Source organism: Propithecus coquereli, unplaced genomic scaffold, assembly GCF_000956105.1.
Source record: "Propithecus coquereli isolate 6110/MARCELLA unplaced genomic scaffold, Pcoq_1.0 Scaffold172, whole genome shotgun sequence".
NCBI lineage: Eukaryota > Metazoa > Chordata > Mammalia > Primates > Indriidae > Propithecus > Propithecus coquereli.
This window is the reverse complement of record NW_012141858.1, coordinates 2,565,100-2,583,953: the sequence shown is the minus strand read 5'-3', so window position 1 is coordinate 2,583,953 and position 18,854 is coordinate 2,565,100. Positions and strand designations below refer to the sequence as shown.

The window sequence follows — 18,854 nt, the reverse complement described above, 5'->3', positions numbered from 1 at the left end:
AATAATTGTCCAAATTAAAAAAAAAGAAGAAAAAATCATATTTCTTCTTGAACTTTAAGGTCATTTAGTTCAATTTCAATTTGAAAACCTCACCCAGTTGAAATTCAGAGTGAAATGATATTGCATTAATACGTTAATTTGGTGTAATTGATATTTTTATGATACGGTCTTCCCATTCAATATAATTTTTGTACAGATCTTGATTTATGTCCTTCAAAAAGATTTAATAATAGCTTTCTCTCTTTCTTCTTCCTTTTCTTCGTTCGTTCCTTCCTTCCTCGGAGAGTCTTGCTCTGTTGCCGAGGCTGGAATGCAGAGGCCCAGTCACAGCTCCCTGCAACCCTGAATTCCTGGCCTCAAGTGATCCTCCCAACTTGGCCTCTCAAAGTGTTACCATTACAGGCATGAGCCACCGCCCGGCCAGTAGCTCTTTCTTGTTAGCTTTATACCTTAAGACATTTATAGTTTTTGCCTCTGTCATATTTACCTCCATAATAATTTCTAAGTATTTGTTGTAAATATAAAAAAAAAACCTATTGATTTTTGGCATATTTATCTTGTATCCAGTCACCTTTCCAAGTTCCTGAATAATTCTAACAGATTTTTTTGAGCTTTTGAGGTATTCACTCATAAGCAAAAATAATTTTATTTTCCAGTCTTTATAATTAATATTTCATTCTATTGATTTAATGCATTCATTAGCACTATTAGGAGACACTAATAACCCCCATTTGAACATTGTTATCAGAATTAACACATGTAAAATGTTTAGAGCAGTGTGTGGCATACATTAGGGTGTCTAAGAAATAACCGATATTCCTATTTCTCAACTATCAGAGCTTATCAGTTCTTCAATTTAGAAATGTCTTTCATGGAAATATCAAGCCAAAGAACCAAAGAATTAAGCTATCATTTGCTGGCTTTTCTTATTCTTTCATCATTCCCCATTTTAATTGGTTTTGGGGATCCTAGAAGACAGGCTTCTTAAACTCCTATTTGTGTTTCACAGGATGGCAGAAAAGAGCAGAGAGAGTCTGTGTGGATAATTCCAGGTTGTTAGTATGGTTATCTCCCTTTGGAAAAGAAGTTTAAGTCAAACTAGGTTTGAGGCTGGACATTGAATATATTTTGGTTTAACTCATACAGGGTTTATTTTGTGTGGGCCACAAAAAATCTTTTGCTTCCTAGAATTTGTTATTTTTCTTCTTCAAAGTGAGATAACGTGGTCGAGTCAATTGACACTAATTTCACTGCTCCTCTGAGTGAGGAAGTAACTGAGCTAAGAAAAAAAATGCCTTTCCTTATTATATAATAGCCTTGGGGAAATGATCAGTGTACAACTGGCTCTCCTCTGACAGACAGTGGTGGAGGAGGTAACCCTGTAAAATGTCTTAACTTTCCAGGGCTAACATGATTGGCATTCTATATCCAGCCTGTCCAGATGACATCCTGAGACCTGCCCTCTTTACCCTTTCCTGAAGGAGCCTTGGCAGGGGGCCTAGGGCAACCAACTCATTAATTCTACGTACGTCATTAGCCACATCCTGCCAAGGGGAGAATGCCCTGACCATGAGAATATCCTGTACCATTTCAGAGTGGAAAGATGGGGGAAGGGGTAGTGGGTGCCACTTCCTTCTTTATTGACATACTCTACGAAAGCATTGGTGTAATAAAATCAGTGGTAATTAGTGGTATGATATTGGCTAGTAATGTTCTCATAATTTCTGAAAAATTAAGAGCTAGCTGCTAGATGTTTCCTAAATAGTAATTACCAGATAGTGCAGCTTCTGCAAGGAACCCAGGATGTACTTCAGGAAGCATTATTGCCTTTTATTCTAATAAAATAGACTGTGTAAGTCTCCAGTTGAAATCTTGTATGATCCAAGTCATGGTTTATTAAAGTCAGAAAATTCAAAGGAAGGAATAAGTAAGAACTTTTTCTGCAACAGCTCTGATAGAGCTGAATTAAGTTCTGGGACTATAACTTTGTATCTTAAACAAGTAAACCACACAGATGGTTACAATCTCTTCACACCATTACTTGAAATAATTAATGGGTAAACAGGGTACCTGGAGAAGGTCCAAATTCATTTTAGAGAAATAATTACACAGACAGAAACTCCATTCCTAATGCTGAATGCACTAACAGACATAAAACTCCAAAAATTCCATCCCTAACTTGCTCAAATGTTCAGTGTACTTTATTCCAGTCAGATGAGTTTTTTATCACCTTCCATTTCTTAAAAACCAAAACCAAAATACTCAAGCAGTGAATAAAACATTCAATTCAGTGCAGAAGTTAAGTAAAATCTTATAAACACCATTTGGTCTCAAAATCACATTATCTTTTTAAAGATGGGTGAGGTGAAGGGAAGACCCTCTGGACAGTCTGAAAATGGAAAGCAAAGAAAGGAAATCAAGTTTGCTATTTATATTACTCCCAAATCTAAGTCAGTGGAAAGGGGTTTCTGTCATCACCGAAAGATATAAAACATACAGGGTAGAATAGATGTATACTAACACAAGTAGAAGGTAATTCTGTGGGATGACAATGGTTAACAGCCTTCCACGGCCACTATATTGGTTCAGGAATTGAAGAACTAGTCCAGAATGGACTTCTTATAGACACATGGAAGTCTCACGTGATCCTAGGCTTCCCTAGGAGAATCCCTGTAGAGTAGCTTAATTCTGGGGCTTTCCTAGGTGCTCGGGATATCTCCAGGGAGATCCCAGAGTCTGCTGATTCAGTTGAATGTTTTCCATTATCCTGCAGTAGACCCACGATGGTATTTGCTACTTGAAAATTAGTAAAATTTTTTGGTAGGCTGTTAATGGCTTCCAAAGATGTCCACATCCCAGTCCCCAAACTTGTGAATGTTACCTTTATTTGAAAACTATCTTTGTATATATGATTAAGGACCCTGAGATGACATTATCGTCGAGTATGTGGGTGAGTCCCAAATGCCAAAACAAATGTCCTTATAAGAGAGAGAAGAGGGGGATTAGGTACACAGAGGAGATACGAAGATGGAGGCAGAGATTAGAGGGATGTGGCATAATGCCAAGGAATGGGTTCTCTGTTAGGGCCCTGACACTTTGATTTTGGACTTGAACCCAGTTAATAAGAAATAAGAATGTATCTCCTTAATATTTTGAATAAAGCACCAAAATGACATTCATGAAGAATGAGAGAGAAAAAAGTTTACATTATTGGGAAGGTATGTGAAGAAATATTGTAAAGGCACGTATTTGAAAGATTTGTGGCCTTGGTGCAGCTGAATTTGAATACATTTGCCAACACTGACTCTGAAACAGCCTTTATAGCTGCTGCACAGATATACACAGGCCTACTAATTAGAGGATGGTTATTCCCAAAAGTAACCTTATCATCTCCTTAGGTTAGTAGCCAATTTCACACCAAGAATATACAGACAGCTATAAATTATGACACATCCAGAGAATGAAATTACTGCTGGCCTATAGCCTAAGAGAAGCAGAGAGGAAGAGCGTCTTGCTCCTTGCCATCAAGGATGCTGTATTCTCAATTGCTGTGCAGCTATTTGCCCAGGTCTTTGTAAGAGCAATCCTTTGTACTCCAACCCTTCTCTCCTCCCCATCCCAAGCCTGCTTAGGCCAGGCTTTCCTATTTTTTTCTGCATGCTTAATTATTATGAAAATAATTTCACATTTATGGTTTCAGTTGCCTCCTGTATGTCAATAACACCAAGGCCCAACCATTCAAATCTGGCTACATACAGGAGATACTTATTCAAAGGCAGACAAACTGGTTAGGTTAAATTCTAGCTCTACCATTGCCCCTCCCTGGGATAGCTTTTACACAGCTGCTGAACCTGTTGCTTTACTCATGTTAGAATATTTACTATTAGTCCCATTTGTAACAGCAGAGGGCTCCCCAGTAACTACCCACTCTTCCATACCCTTCTGATTACGTTCCATTCTTAGTATTTTTTTTGTTGGCTATGTAGTTCTCCATCATTGGTTAATTTGCTCAGAGAATCTAATTAACATTTACCTATTAATAGTCAACTAAATCTAATAGTTGGGAATATAAATCAAATAGTTCATATTATTTTAAAGCAAAATACAGTTTTTTACTATCAGTTATGTGCTTTAGTGTGGATAACAGAACATGAGCTATGGCTAGACATAAATTAATAGATTTGATAGCTTATTTGACTGGTCTTCCCCACCACTTGGCAGCAGGGACTGGGCTTATTACTTACTCCTTCTTATTCCTCTCTGTCCCAAGCCTGGTACATTGCACATTAAAAAGTTTAACGATAATAAAGTTTCCTGTTCCGACATTAGTGCTCACAAGGGACACAAACTACCACACTATAAATAGAAATTTGAATGAGTAATAATAGTAGATCACAAAAACATGAAAGGCCTTTGATCGCTGCCTATTTAAAAACTGGTGTAACCATTTGACTTAAGCGAATATATTATCCCCATAAAATCCTGTAAGATCTGTGCTGTTTAGTTTTCAGGAAGAAACTTGCATTTTGGCCCAAATGCTGAATTTGGATAATTATTTATGTCACTCTGTAAAGAAAATCAGGTTAAACTAGGTTCATAATAAAACGAAATGGTAAAAAGTCTCTCCATATCCTTTTGGAGAAATCAGAATAATTACTGATTATAAATAAAAATCTTTATATCATTAAATTGTCCCAAATGCAAAGCTCTGAGAATGTTTAACAGACTGTTACCAGTAGAGCTTTGTTCATCTGCTGTCTGTTTTCCCCACATGAGCAGAACATCCTTTGCTCTATCTAGCAATGTGAACAGTACCCGGAACATGGCAGACAGTAAATACTGAATAAACTTATGATTCTTAGATACAAAAATCAGGTAGATACCCCTAATTTTGGATAAAACCCTTAATTCCTAACGTCAGCAACCTATAGGCCACTAATCGATGTTTTAAGGAAGTTCAAAATATGTGTAACGTGGAATACTTAAAACTGCACTTGGAATACAGACCTATTTAGGAATAAGCATTTTATTTCTACCCTTCGAAGATAAACTAATGTCAAGCCTACAGCTTTAGTTGCTCAGTCAATAGGTTTAGTAACCAGTTTTAGCAAGTATCCCAACACAGACTCATGCATTTTTCTCAGTTTAATTAAGGAAATATACATTAAATTTAGTCCTACTCTCAATCCACTACCCTTCTCATGTATTCACGAAATATCAGACATATTGATACAAAATAACAAATTATGGAACAGATTTTTTTAAAAAACCGAGTCCTATAAATCACAATGTTAAGACTCACTGATAGTTTAAGAGAAAAAAGCCTGCAAATACTTTAAGATTTATAAGATAAAGTAGTAGGAGTATAAACTGTAAAACACTGTAACTCTTTTTTACATTCCAAGATTTAGAAGAGACAGAATAACAGATGAAGATTAACTTCAAGGAAGACAGATTAAGGTAAAGTATAAGAAAAAACGTTGCAGTGATGAGTTTTGATTCTAAGTTCGCTGCTCCACATCTAAAGATGAGATGATTAAAAAAAGCAAAACTTAATTCCATAAACAAAATTGAAAACTTTACATTCATCATGTCCATATATGGTAAAAATTATCTATTTACATTTAAGAAAAAAAACCTGAATCAACATTAGAGTCAAAACAGGGTTTTATACTTTTTAGAAAAATATAAGTGAAATATCACTATATCACTCTGGGTTTCTCCTAAAATTCAAGTTTCTCCAAATATCCTTGGGGACGTGAGAAGGAACCCATGCTTTTTCTGCCTGAATTACTTCAGTATATCTAAGTATCAGAAAAGTCCAGCTACATGATTTGTATTCCGAGGCTGCAGTTACTACATCAGCAGAAAATGATTTTTGCCAAATCACAGCTCTATTTCTATTAGCATTACAATTCACTCTCTAACTCCTATAAAGTAGTTGCTATCATCATTCTCATTCTACAGATGAGGAAAGCAAGGTATCTAACCAAGGTCACATGCTAGGAAGTGTCAGACCTGGGATTACAAACCCAGGAAATTTGGCTTCAGAGCCCGTATTCTTATTTTCTACACTAAATCACCCATCTTGTAACCCTAACACTCACCTGTAACTAATGTGTTGTTTCCCACCAGACAAGTAGTTCTCGACCCGGGTGATTCTGCCCTCCAAGTCCACTTCCTGAAACTCTTCAGTCCAACTGGAGGACATGTTTTTTCTTTTTCAGACACAGGGTCTCACCATTCTGTTGCCCAGGCTGGAGTGCAGTGGCCGGATCATAGCTGACTGCAGCCTCGAACTCCTGGGCTCAAGCAACCCTCCCACCTCAGCCTCCCGAGTAGCTGGGACTATAGGCATGTACCACTCTGCCTGGCTAATTTTTAAAACTTTTTTTTTTTTTCCAGATAGGGGTCTCACCATGTTGCCCAGGCTGGTTTTGAACTCCTGGCCTCAAGTGATCCACTTCTGCCTCACTAAGAAGCGCTGGGTTTAGAGGCATGAGTCACCACCACACCCAGCTTGGAGACATTTTTGATTGTCACAGCTTGGGGGTGGTGTTACTGGCATCTAGTGGGCAGAGACCAGGATGCTACTAAAAATCCTGTAATGCACAGGACAGGCCCACAGTACATTATCCAGCACAAAACGTCAGGCTGAGAAAGCCTGCAACAGAGTATAAATTCTAGGAGGGCAGTGTTTTATAGTTGATCTTGGTTGCTGCTGCATCCTTAGGCCTAGGAACAATTCTTGACATTTAAGTACTTAAATTTATTTGTTGAATGAATATTTAGTTGCTCTTAAGAGCCCAGAACTGTGCTTAGTTCTATAGGCACAGTACTATAGCTGGCAGGCAACACTTATTAAAGATAATTAAATCAATGGTGGTGCCCTCAATGTATGTAACAGGACATAATAACTTTAAGTGATTTTAGTGCTCCATAGTCCTATCTTTTTTGGGCTTAATTTTTGCCCAAATGAGTATAAATAAAACCAAAACTCTAGTTAAGTGCAGCTTCTGGAAGAACATTTTTTCTTTAGACCTTTTAATACATGAAACTCTTGTTAGTTAAATACTTAAGGAATAAGACTTTTTTTCCTTGTTAAAATGGAAGCCTTTAAATGTCCCAAATAGCATGTATTTAGGGGATTAGCACATATCCCTAAATTACACAGTATCACAAATTAATTGCCCCAGTGGCTGGCAAATAGCTTGAAAAAGTTTAAGAGGTTCTTTACAAATTTCACAGAAGAACTGAATTATAGCACACATAAGACAAAGATCTGTTCCCTAAAAATAGTAGTACTTTGAGTCCATGTCAAAGATTTTTATAACCATAATATTCTAAGTATAACTTCATTCTATATATAAAAAAAATCCAAGGTGTAACATCTGTAACATTTTCAATCCTTTCTCCTTTACCTCAATAAGCTACTGAGTATTACCCAAATGCATCTGTTCACAAGTAATATTGCTTGATTTACAAAACTGTTTCTCAAGGAAAAGTTCAAAAGGTCATTATGTGGATATTCAAACAATACTAGAAAAAAAAATCCTGACATTTTCCACTCATCATTCTTGTAATAAATGAGTATGTCTGGCTTGCTCAAATGTTAAATTATGAAACCACACCACACTGTGTAAAATGCACCTATTACATTTAAAAAGAAGTTAACCCATATTTATTTACTAGCACTGTTAAAACATTACACAAAACACATCCAAAGTGGCAAGTAATTATAATGCAAGCCCTTGCATGGCAATCCAAATTTATTGAACTACTGATGCTAAGTTATACAAAATTGCACCACTTTAATTAAGGCTTTTAGTTTACATTTGGCCACCTCAAAGTAGTTGTAACATTAGGTTGGTCAATTTAAATACTGTGGCTCCCTGTTGGATAGACACACAATCTTTACATCCAAACGTTAATGCATACAAAGCAACAAGGCATTGTTAAATAAAACAGCAATAGTTACTGCAAATTAGGCCTTGTGACCAATTACACATGATTAAAATTACTTCCCACATTCACATCCACAGTACTCGTCCACCATTTAACATCTCAACCAAAACGTTACACATGTGAAACAATCACTAACAGGCAAAAATACTAAACCTGTATATTTGGTATTGCAAATACACTTATGCATGAGCAAGCAAGGGATTCACAGTGAGAATCTACAGCTGCAGAAGCCTGAAAATGATTTACAAAAATTGTTAAATCATTAAAAAATTGTTTGAAAATATACACTTCTTGTTGTAGACCCCCACTGTACACACAACTATAAACATTGTTCCCTATGTAAACAAAAAAGGAAACATAATAAGAGATTTGAAAAGTCTGGACATTTCCTTCCCCACAGATATTAAAGGCAACGTCTTTAATCTAAGACATTATACTGAAAGGACTATCATATTTTAAAGACAAGATCACTGTCTCCACAGGTTTTTTAAAAATTAAAAAAACTATACAACTGTGTTAATCAAAGCGCTTATTTTGTACAATACAATGATAATGACCTTGAATTTCTTAAAAAAAATTACAATAAGCTACACAGCTGTGTTAATCAAAGCGCTTATTTTGTACAATACAATGATAATGACCTTGAATTTCTTAAAAAAAATTACAATAAGCTACAAGTATCAAAGAAGCGAAGTTATCTGGAGTAGTCTATATAGGAGCTCTTTGGACTTTCTTTTATTATGCTAAAATAGTGGTGCTTTTAGGATTTACATTATTGTACTCTCCAATACAAAGTATGGGGCATGTTAAAGTATACAGTACACCATTTTCATACATGTACAACATTGGTGGATGAAGAATGTCTCTTAGCAGTAATACTGGATGTAGCCTCTGGTTTTACCAGCTGCATACTCTAGGACTATTATATAAGTAAAAATCTCTCTTGTGATACTGGAAAGTGATTAGAATGTGCAAACTGATATAGTAGCTTTCATCCGCCTCTTAAAGGGTACCACCACAGGAAAGTCCATTTAAGATGTTGGTAGGTTTAACAAAGTTGGAATGCTGGCACTGTTGAATTGGGCAACAGTTCTTCAGACCTGTCAAAAGGAAAAAGATAAATTAACTGAAAACATGGGTTGGAAAAAGTACACTAAAGATCCAAAGGAAACAGACAACAGTCTAAAAGTCTTAGAAATGAATATAATACAGGCTCTTGTTCTAGTCATCACATTAATGGCAATGTACCACAATTTATGGTAGGCATTTTCATCTTTTCATTCCCAAAAGATGAGGTACCTTTATGCAAATTTTTGTGCATTAACTTCCAAAGATTAAAGAGAAAAAAAAATTTAACTTTAAGATGGTTGTCAGAAAAAGATGGTATTATACTAAAATCACATATAAAGTTTTAAAAAAATTTGTGAGTGATATAAAAGAAGTAAAATCAAAACTGTGTATTAAATACTTATTTACTTTGGATAATTTTCTACATACATGACTGGGCTAAAAAAGTTTCCTTTTTTACTCTGTTTTTCTGGGGATCAGACTTGTTACAAGCTCCAGAAGGGTTGTTAGTATAGATATGGCTGCCGAAACAATTTTCACAAATGCCTAGAACTTAAGGTCCTCATTCTGAGTCTGAATGAGGTTTGCAATCTAGTTTTCTACATCCTAACAGACTGAATGTAGCAAATTGGAAAGGACAGATGGGAGTGTGTGAGCTCAGGCACATGTGTGCTGCTAAGAATGGGCATGTGGTCAGGAATGAATGAAAGGATATGAACAGAAAGTCCTAAATGGAGGATACTGACAAAAGTTCTAAAAAGATATAGAACCAAAGTGCTATGGTAGTATGGGGTCATTTAACATACAAGGAAGCAGAGTCACAAATGTCAGAAGTTCTCAAGGATAAGTGTACAAAAAATAAACGGTTTAATAACTGAATAGGAAACCATTATCACTGGCAAACACCTGATAGCTGACAGTTTATGATGTGCCAGGCACTGATCTAATTGCTTGATAAGTATTAACCTCATTTAACATGATTGTTTTCAAAACCTACATAAAAATGTGTGCTCAGTTCTCCTTTGCTATTTCATCTCTGAGTTGTATTTGTGGTTTTCTCTGGGAACTCTTCATCCCCAACATAGCTAATTTCTACTTGTCTTTCAGATCTCAGCTTAGATGTCTCTTACTCTGACACTTTCCCTGAATCCTTAGTTCACATTTGACAGGTTTGGTGCCCCAATTACATGCTCCTACGGTACCCATAATGGCACAGTGGCTAACCATGGTCTCAGGAACCAGCCTGCCTATTCAAATTCTGGCCCTCTATTACTAACTGCAGGGCTTGAACAAGTAACAATCTTTCTGTGCCACAGTTCCCTCATCTGTAATATGGGAATAATAATAGTTCTTGTCTCACAGGCATGTGTGAGAATTCAATAGACAGACAGTATTTAAGATTGCCTGGCACATGGAAAATGTGTCAGGGGTTTTTATTAGTAGTACTATGCTGGATTTATCCTATCACAGTATTTATCACTTTTTGCAATTAATTGTCTCTTTCTTTCAGTACACCTTAATTAGCTTAAGCTAATTAAAAAGCAAGGAGAGAAGGTTGTTCTTATCTACCACTGTACTGCCAGCACCAACCAATGTACCATTAGGGCATAAGTATATAATGAATGAACTTGTTTAGAATATTCACTTGTGTGGAATATCTTATGATAATAGGTAAATGAAACAACTATTTTAATAGGAATCATACTAACTCATAGATATACTGAAAAGAAAGTAACCATTTATTTTTTAGAACCAAAAAAATTCTCTACTTGCTTTCATGACAAGAGCGCCCTTAATGAAGCTGAGTGATTAAAAGTTAGAGGAAAGATAAATTACCATACCTGGCTCAGAGCTACAATGCATTTTGTACATTAAAGTAGCTGACATGATGACTTTTTGCGAGGCTTCCCAGGCACTGGAGTTTTTCTGTTAATTTGCCGCACTAGGTCATAAAAGATCTGCAAATGTATTAATTTTTTTTTAATTTACAGAAGAAAAAAACCCCCAAAAACAAAAAATGAAAAAGTAAAATGAAAAATTAGTGATTTCTATCGATATAAATGAATTCCCCAAAAGCAACTATTTCTGTTCAGTTAAGGAATGAGTAAAATCAGGCGTTTTACTGCCACCTGCCAAGTTCTTTTTTGTTTCTTTACATTGGAGGACGGTTAAAATTGTTCTTAAATACTTAGTTGAAAGAGCTGCAGAGATCTTATATCTTAGTTCAGTTACAATATTTACCATCATGCAAAGAAAAAAATCCTTTACTCTTCCTCAAATCTTTTTATGTGTTTCTATTCTATAACATGACTTTAAGCCCCGTCAAGAACCATGCATGCATTTTTGAATTTTAGTCCTTATCTTGTACATAATAGCATCCTTCAGATAGCTGAAGACTTAATCTGTCTTCCCCTATCCCCATCTTTTCTGTCCAGTCTCCCTTTTTCATGGTAAATTTCACTGTACTAGCATTTAATAAAGAGACTGAAATAGTACCGTTGCTTATTCGCTGCACGCATATATTTAACGTAAGATTTTTTTTGCCTATGAGATCAATATATCACTCTGAGTACACATTAACTTGGGGTTGTGTTAATACATACACATTTTTTTCCATTAATTTTGAATGTGGTATTCCAAATGAAGAGCTATCTTAAGTATATTTGACCATACCTCATTAACATTTATTTTTGATTTTGCAGAAGATTCTAAGAATGCACAGTTGTTCCATTGTCTTGCTAGATTTTGACCTTGTTCCTTTCCTACAACTCTTTCATCTTCCAAGTCACACTTATTACCGACCAGAATCATTGGAACCTAAAAATACATTTAAGGGTAAAAATAAGTAAATATGCTATACAAGTTCAAATCAAAAAATTTAAGAGGCAAGCCCAATGATTACGTTTCATATATAATGCCAAATAAAAATACTAAATTAATAGTGTGTAATAAAATTTAGTTAAAATATGAAAGCCTTAACAACGTTAATTTGTAAGAAAAAAAGTACTGACTTTCATGTCAATTATACTGTCAGTTACCTCCACTGCCTTCTCGCATGGAGATGTCAAATGATAACTCCAAAGGGAAGAAAAGAGAAAAAGATATAAGCTATGATTGGCCTCTATCAAAAAAACACAAAACAACAAATGTTGGCGAGGATGTGGAGAGACAGGAACACTTCTACACTGCTGGTGGGACTGAAAATTAGTGCAGCCTCTGTGGAAAAGAATTTGGAGATACCTCAGAGAGCTAAAAATAGAAATACCATTCGATCCAGCAATAGCACTATTAGGCATCTACCCAAAAGAGCACAAAACATTCTACGATAAGGACATCTGCACCCGAATGTTTATGGCAGCACAATTCACTATTGCAAGAATGTGGAAACAACCCAAGAGCCTGTCAATCCATGAATGGATTATCAAAATTTGGTATATGTTCACAATGGAATATTACTCAATCATAAGAAATGACAGTGATCTAGTACCTCTTACACTTTCCTGGATTAAACTTAAGCCCATTATCCAAAGTGGAGCACCACAAGAGCAGCAGAACGGGACCCATTTGTACTCACCATCAAATTGGTATTAACTAATCAACACATAAATGCACATATCAGAACAACATCTATTGGATGCTGGGGAAGGGGGAGGGTGGTGGGGGGAGGGGGGAAGAGGGAGGAGGGGAGGGGTATGTGCATACACAAGGAGGGCAATGCGCACTATCCGAAGGATGGACATATTTAAAACACGGACTTCGGTGGGGGGGGAACCAAGGGCAACACACGTAACCTAAACGTATGTACACCCATAATTTGCTGAAATAAAAAAAAAAAAAAAAAAAAAAAAGAAAAAAGATATAAGCTATGATCTACTTATAACAGAGGGAAAAAAAACCTTAACATTATATCACAATGGACTTATAACTAATTATAGTAAGCAAAACATACAACCTTTTAAAAAGGAAGTACAAGAGGGTGTTAGTGTGAAAAGCCAATATACTTTAGCATTTAAAAATGTTTCTCTAAAGGGTGTGAATCAACCTCAAGTTTTCTGGTTTCTCAACATGCATTTATCAAATAAGCATTCTCAACCGCACAACACAAAAAGGAGAAATTTGGAAGGCCTCTAAAGTAGAATTTTTAGTTTCTCATATAGTCTTATAATTTACTAAAATCAAGACCACTTATTAATGGCATCATGTAGTTGAATATATGTGAAGTTTATAATTTTAAGTAAAAGAATACTATAGAGAAAAACAAAACTTACTTTACAAAACCACTATTAACCATTTAATAACTGGTTTTCTAAAGCATTTTTTTTTTTTTTTTTGAGATAGAGTCTTACTCTGTTGTTCTGGCTAGAGTGAGTGCCGTGGCGTTAGCCTAGCTCACAGCAACCTCAAACTCCTGGGCTCGAGCGATCCTACTGCCTCAGCCTCCTGAGTAGCTGGGACTGCAGGCATGCGGCCACCACGCCCGGCTCATTTTTTCTATATATTTTTAGTTGTCCAGATAATTTCTATTTTTTTTAGTAGAGACAGGGTCTTGCTCTCGCGCAGGCTGGTCTTGAACTCCTGAGCTCAAACAATCTGCCCGCCTCGGCCTCCCACACTTCTAGGATTACAGGCGTGAGCCACCGCGCCCAGTCTCTAAAGCATTTTTGGAAAAAATCCCAACTGGAAAATAATTTTGGCATTTTAGGAATAGATATAGAGTTTATTATTAGGCATTTAATAAATACTTGTTTAATACAACTGATAGAAGAAAACTATGGTAGTTACCAGAGACAAAAGAAAAACAGATTTACTAATTGAAAAATGCTCACTGAGGTTGTTGTAAATATGTAAGGTCCCCCCAAATTTCCTTGTTTCAGAAGTCCAGAAAATGGCAGCATTTAGTAGCCTGGGTGTCTCCCAGTTCTCACAATATTTGCTATTGTGACAATTAAACTGTAGTGCCCTGGTAAAGTGTAGTACCCAGATTAGCATCATCAACACCACCTGGAAACTTGTTAGAAACGCAAATTCTTAGGCCCTCCAGCCCTACTGAATTAGAAACACTGGGGGCTGGGCCCAGAAATCTAGTTTTAACCAGTCATATAGGTGATTCTGATGCAAGATCAATTTTGAGAGCCACTGCTATATATAGTATGATATGAAATAATCTTTTTGATGTTTCATATAGGATTAAACTCCATTATGGTACACTCTGAAGGGGCACCTAAATTAATGTTAGAATCTAATGTATTTGATGCCTTCCTTTTAAAATTATTATTATGCTCCTGCCACTGTTGCTTGAGTATGTTCATTTGAATGTCTGATTCTTGTCAAAAAGGATCTTAAATCTACCAGAAATATGGCCAGAACATCATTCAATTAGTAACATCTGCCTCCCACATCTCTCCTTCTGCCCCAAATGTATGTTTAAAAACAGGAAGGGTATTTTCACAGGATAATGGAAAAGGAGGGATTTTCTCACTTTTCATATGATTTCTATTTGAAAACATGTATGAATGTTAAAGATACATTTTTGACTTTTAAGGGCAAAGCTTTTGAGAAACGACTCCTCCCATACATGAACTTTAAACTGAGTTTAAATTTAAGCCTTAAAACTGGATGTCATTATAATAAACACTTTGAAATAAAATATATTTGTTAAAGAGTAAGCTCACATCATCAGTGTCTTTAACTCGAAGAATCTGTTCTCTCAGATCTTGCAAGTCGTTAAATGTGGACTGTGCTGTGATGGAATAAACTAATGCAAAGCCCTGTCCATTCTTCATGTATAAATCCCTCATTGCTGTAAATTGTTCCTACAATAGAAAAGAAAGGAACATTAAAAAACAAGAAATGTTTTGGCAGTTAATTTGATAATTTTCAAAGTCTATAATAATTATAGCTCAGTGAAGAATACTGTAGTATTTGTAACACTTCTTAAAAGTATAGTCCATGGTCCATGGCAAGATACTATTTGAAAAACTGATATTTTAAGAAATAGATTTATTTAAAAATAACACAAAGTACATTTATATACAACAAATATACTCAAGTGGAACAGAAATATTCTGTCCCCAAAAGCTACTTAAAGGCAGCTTTTTACTGTATCATAATGTGTAGAGTACCCCAATTATATCCTCAAGTTACAGCTAGCTCACATGCTCTAGTTCTGTGGAGGTCCATCAGCATGCTTATGCATATCGCATTATCATGTCATTTTCCCACACTTCTTCACTAGAGTGTTGAGCATTTGAGGGTAAGAACAGAGTGCCTGGCACATATCAGATACTCAAATATTAGCTGAATGAACACCACACACCCAGAATAAATCTTCCCTTCACCTCCAAATACCTAACAAAGCTAGTGGATTTATTAATACTCTGAAGGAGGAAATAATCAAAATACTTCACACAGTTGCTGAGGAATGAACGTAGGCCCAAGTATTTTTGACATTATTTGCAATATGGTAATATATTGTTTTAAAAGTACTAGTGAGACTGAAAATTTTCCTAACAAATTTTCTAATTAATTTTTCAATAATTGACCCTCTGTAATTACAAAGTGCAATATAAAAAGAGTAGAATTCAAGAGAATAAGAAAAACAGGTTTAACATTTAATGCAAATAGTACTTTTAAATAAGCTTACCTAATATCTGTCTATACAGTATTAGCATTTATTAAGTTAATATTGTACAAACCACATATACTTTGTACTTTGTTTTACATACCGTTCCTGCAGTATCCAAGATTTCAAGCATACACTGTTGTGCATCTACTTCAACTTGCTGTGAGAAAAATTAAAATACACCTTCATTTTTTATGTACATAAAGCACCTTAATATACACAAAAGCTAATAAATCATAAACAGAGACATAGATTATAATAACTTTACAAGATAATATCAAGCAATACTTTAACAAAACAGGAGGAAAAACAGCTAAGTAATCAAGGTGCATAGATCTCCAAATTGTATACTAGGTTCAAAAGCCATGTGTTCTCAAGTCAACACAAGGATATCTATAGGATCCATTCTTAATATGAATCACTCAGCACTTATTTCTAGAGAATACTTTCAAAATTGCTCAAATAAATAAAACTACCACTATAAGAAGTAATTCTGTCTATCTCAACATTCCCATAATACTTTAGATATACCTCATTTCTCTAGATAACGATATCCCCTCACCATACTGGAACAAGAATTCTGGTAGTAAGCAAGCAGTGCCACAGCTGTTAAATAAATTTTACACATATCCCTGCTATTCTTTTTTGCCTAATATATCCTAGGGAAGAAGTTACTTAGAATTAGATGTAGAAAGAAAAGATTAACATTGCTTTACAGCTGGAGTGCAGGAAGGAGTTTCCAGATTTTTGGTAGACTGCGGACACAGAGGGAGGAATGAAAACAGTATTTGTACAACAGCAGGCTAGGCTAGCTGCTACCTAAAGGTGGGAAGACAACTCTCCCCCTACTGCACACTGTTTTACTGTCACCTGCTGTTAGTGGACAAAGGGATTCAATTTTCTGCAGGATGAGCATCCTTAATCTGAAATGCTCCAAAATCTGAAGCTTTTTGAGCCACATGTGGAACATGACGCCAAAAGTAGAAAATTCCACACCAGAGCTCATGTGACAGGCAGTAGTCAAAACTTTGTTTCATGCACAAAATTATTAAAAAACTACCTCCAGACTATGTGGACAAAGTGTATATGAAACATAAATAGAATTCTGTGTTTAGACTTGGGTCCCATACCCAAGATACTATGTCTATGCAAATATTCCAAAAATTCAAAAAAATCCGAAATCTGAACTACTTCTGGTTTCAAGCATTTCAGATAAGCAGGTGAGTAGAGGCACTTTCTCAAGGGGTTAATAAGTAGGAAGTTTAGGGAGACTTCTGTATGCCTACGTCTAGGTTAAAAAGAAGGGAGCTTGAGAGTAATCAGTCTTTCTAGAGGGAAACATGGGGCTGCCACTTGAAATGGATGGTCTGCTTTAAGGTTTGTGTGTCAACTACAATTTTGGGGTTAGGATAAACACAATTCTGTGAATGTGTGACTGTGTTTATGAGTATTTATGATTTTCCTAAACTAGTAACCATGCAATGCCAGAAAATAATCAAGTGTGAACTCTTCCCATTAATTTTATGAATTAACTGTTTCTTTGTTCTACTTTGTATACAACATTCAATAATTATAAAGCTAAAAACAAATATTTATATTAAAATCAAAACAAAAGCTTTCTAAAGTAATATATACCTTTCTATAAGAATCTTCTATCGTAGGATCATATTTTTCAACAAAAATTCCTTGAACAAATTGTACAGTCTGTAAAAAATTAACATACCATTATACTTCTAAAGAAAAAAACAAATTCAAATTTGTACATTTTAAACAGACTTCACATAGGTCATTTTAACATTAATGACAGAAAATAACCAATACTACATTTGAATAAATCAATTTGGGGAGAAAATTAGAAAGCTTGTTTTTCTTAAAAAAACCAAAAATTAATAGTCACTATGCTCCTTATTGGTAATTCTAAGTTTAGAGATCATACATTCTAAAAATTTTAAATGTCCACTGTTTCAGTCTTAAGGGTTCAAACTTGAATTTTAATTAGATGGCACTCTAAGTGGCTAAGTAAGATGGTTTATCTCACCAGAGAGAAAGAGAAGGTCAATCTATCTTGTTGTGGGGCTTTACTAAATTCTGAACTAGTCATCAAGTTATTTTCCCTAAGTTTCTCCCCTTCCTGAACCCCCACCACCAAGCTGTGTTAGTTCTTGCTATACCATTCTTTGATGCAGAAAACATGGCCATTTAAATAATTTAATACTAGACAAAGGTTAATTATTTAAAAAAGACTTTTTATAAACTTTGATGTTTTCTAACATAAAATATATAGTATAAGCCTACTCACAGGAATAAAGAACCAAATTCATTCCTATTTGGCTCTAAAATGCAAACAGACACATATTTATATGCTTTCACTCTCTCTGCTTAGTCCAAACTATATTCTTGCATACCTCATGTCAGTCTAGAACCAATGTTCCAGAGAGTATATGATCCACCCAGATATAATTAAATTTCAGTAAAATTACAAGAAAAATATGGTATCATTTCTAAAGTCATTATGGGATTTCACTTCAACAAAGACAAATAATCAAAACCTAAAACTCAACAGAAAAAGAATGCCTTGGAGTGAAAATCTTAGGTACAGTAAGAATGACTTACCAGAGCAGACTTTCCAACACCTCCTGAGCCAAGAACGACTAGCTTATACTCACGCATGATGCAAACCTGTCAAACTTAGTACCTTATTAAAGAGAGAAAAAAAAAAGAATTGTAAGTAAAGTCTCTGTGTTCATGTGCTTCTTATATAAATAAGACATTCAGGGAAGTAGATTTATTTAAAAATGACTATTATACAACACTAATATGAATTGCTCTATAAATAGACTTAATAAAGGATGCTCAGAGGTAGAAGGAAACTAGAGAATTACAGACATGACTGTCAGCCCTAACTTAAATTAGAATAAAATATTAAGGGGAAAAGAGGAACTGAAATATATCACAAAGGGTATTCTACTGGTCTTAAGAAGACAGAGACAAGGCCAGCACGGTGGCTCACACCTGTAATCATAGCACTCTGGGAGGCCGAGGCGGGTGGATTGTTTGAGCTCAGGAGTTCGAAACCAGTCTGAGCAAGAGCGAGATCCCGTCTCTACTAAAAATACAAAGAAATTAATCGGACAACTAAAAATATAGAGAAAAAATTAGCCAGGCATGGTGGCACATGCCTGTAGTCTCAGCTACTCGG

The 18,854-nt window shown here is 35.4% G+C and overlaps 1 protein-coding gene across 3 annotated transcripts in view; it reads right to left on the bottom strand.

The window, feature by feature from the left end:
- Nucleotides 1–8,669: 8,669 nt before the first annotated feature.
- Nucleotides 8,670–18,854, bottom strand: part of RAP1B (RAP1B, member of RAS oncogene family) — a 40,840-nt gene continuing 30,655 nt past the window's right edge. For all 3 annotated transcript variants that reach the window (XM_012642048.1, XM_012642049.1, XM_012642050.1), the window contains exons 2-8: nt 18,269–18,350; nt 17,291–17,359; nt 15,759–15,815; nt 14,706–14,846; nt 11,707–11,850; nt 10,875–10,991; nt 8,670–9,065 (exon numbers count right to left, since the gene is read on the bottom strand). In XM_012642048.1, coding sequence (XP_012497502.1) covers nt 10,905–10,991; nt 11,707–11,850; nt 14,706–14,846; nt 15,759–15,815; nt 17,291–17,359; nt 18,269–18,325 — 555 coding nt within the window. In that variant the 5' untranslated portion in view covers nt 18,326–18,350 and the 3' untranslated portion in view covers nt 8,670–9,065; nt 10,875–10,904. The remainder of the gene's footprint in view (nt 9,066–10,874; nt 10,992–11,706; nt 11,851–14,705; nt 14,847–15,758; nt 15,816–17,290; nt 17,360–18,268; nt 18,351–18,854) is intronic.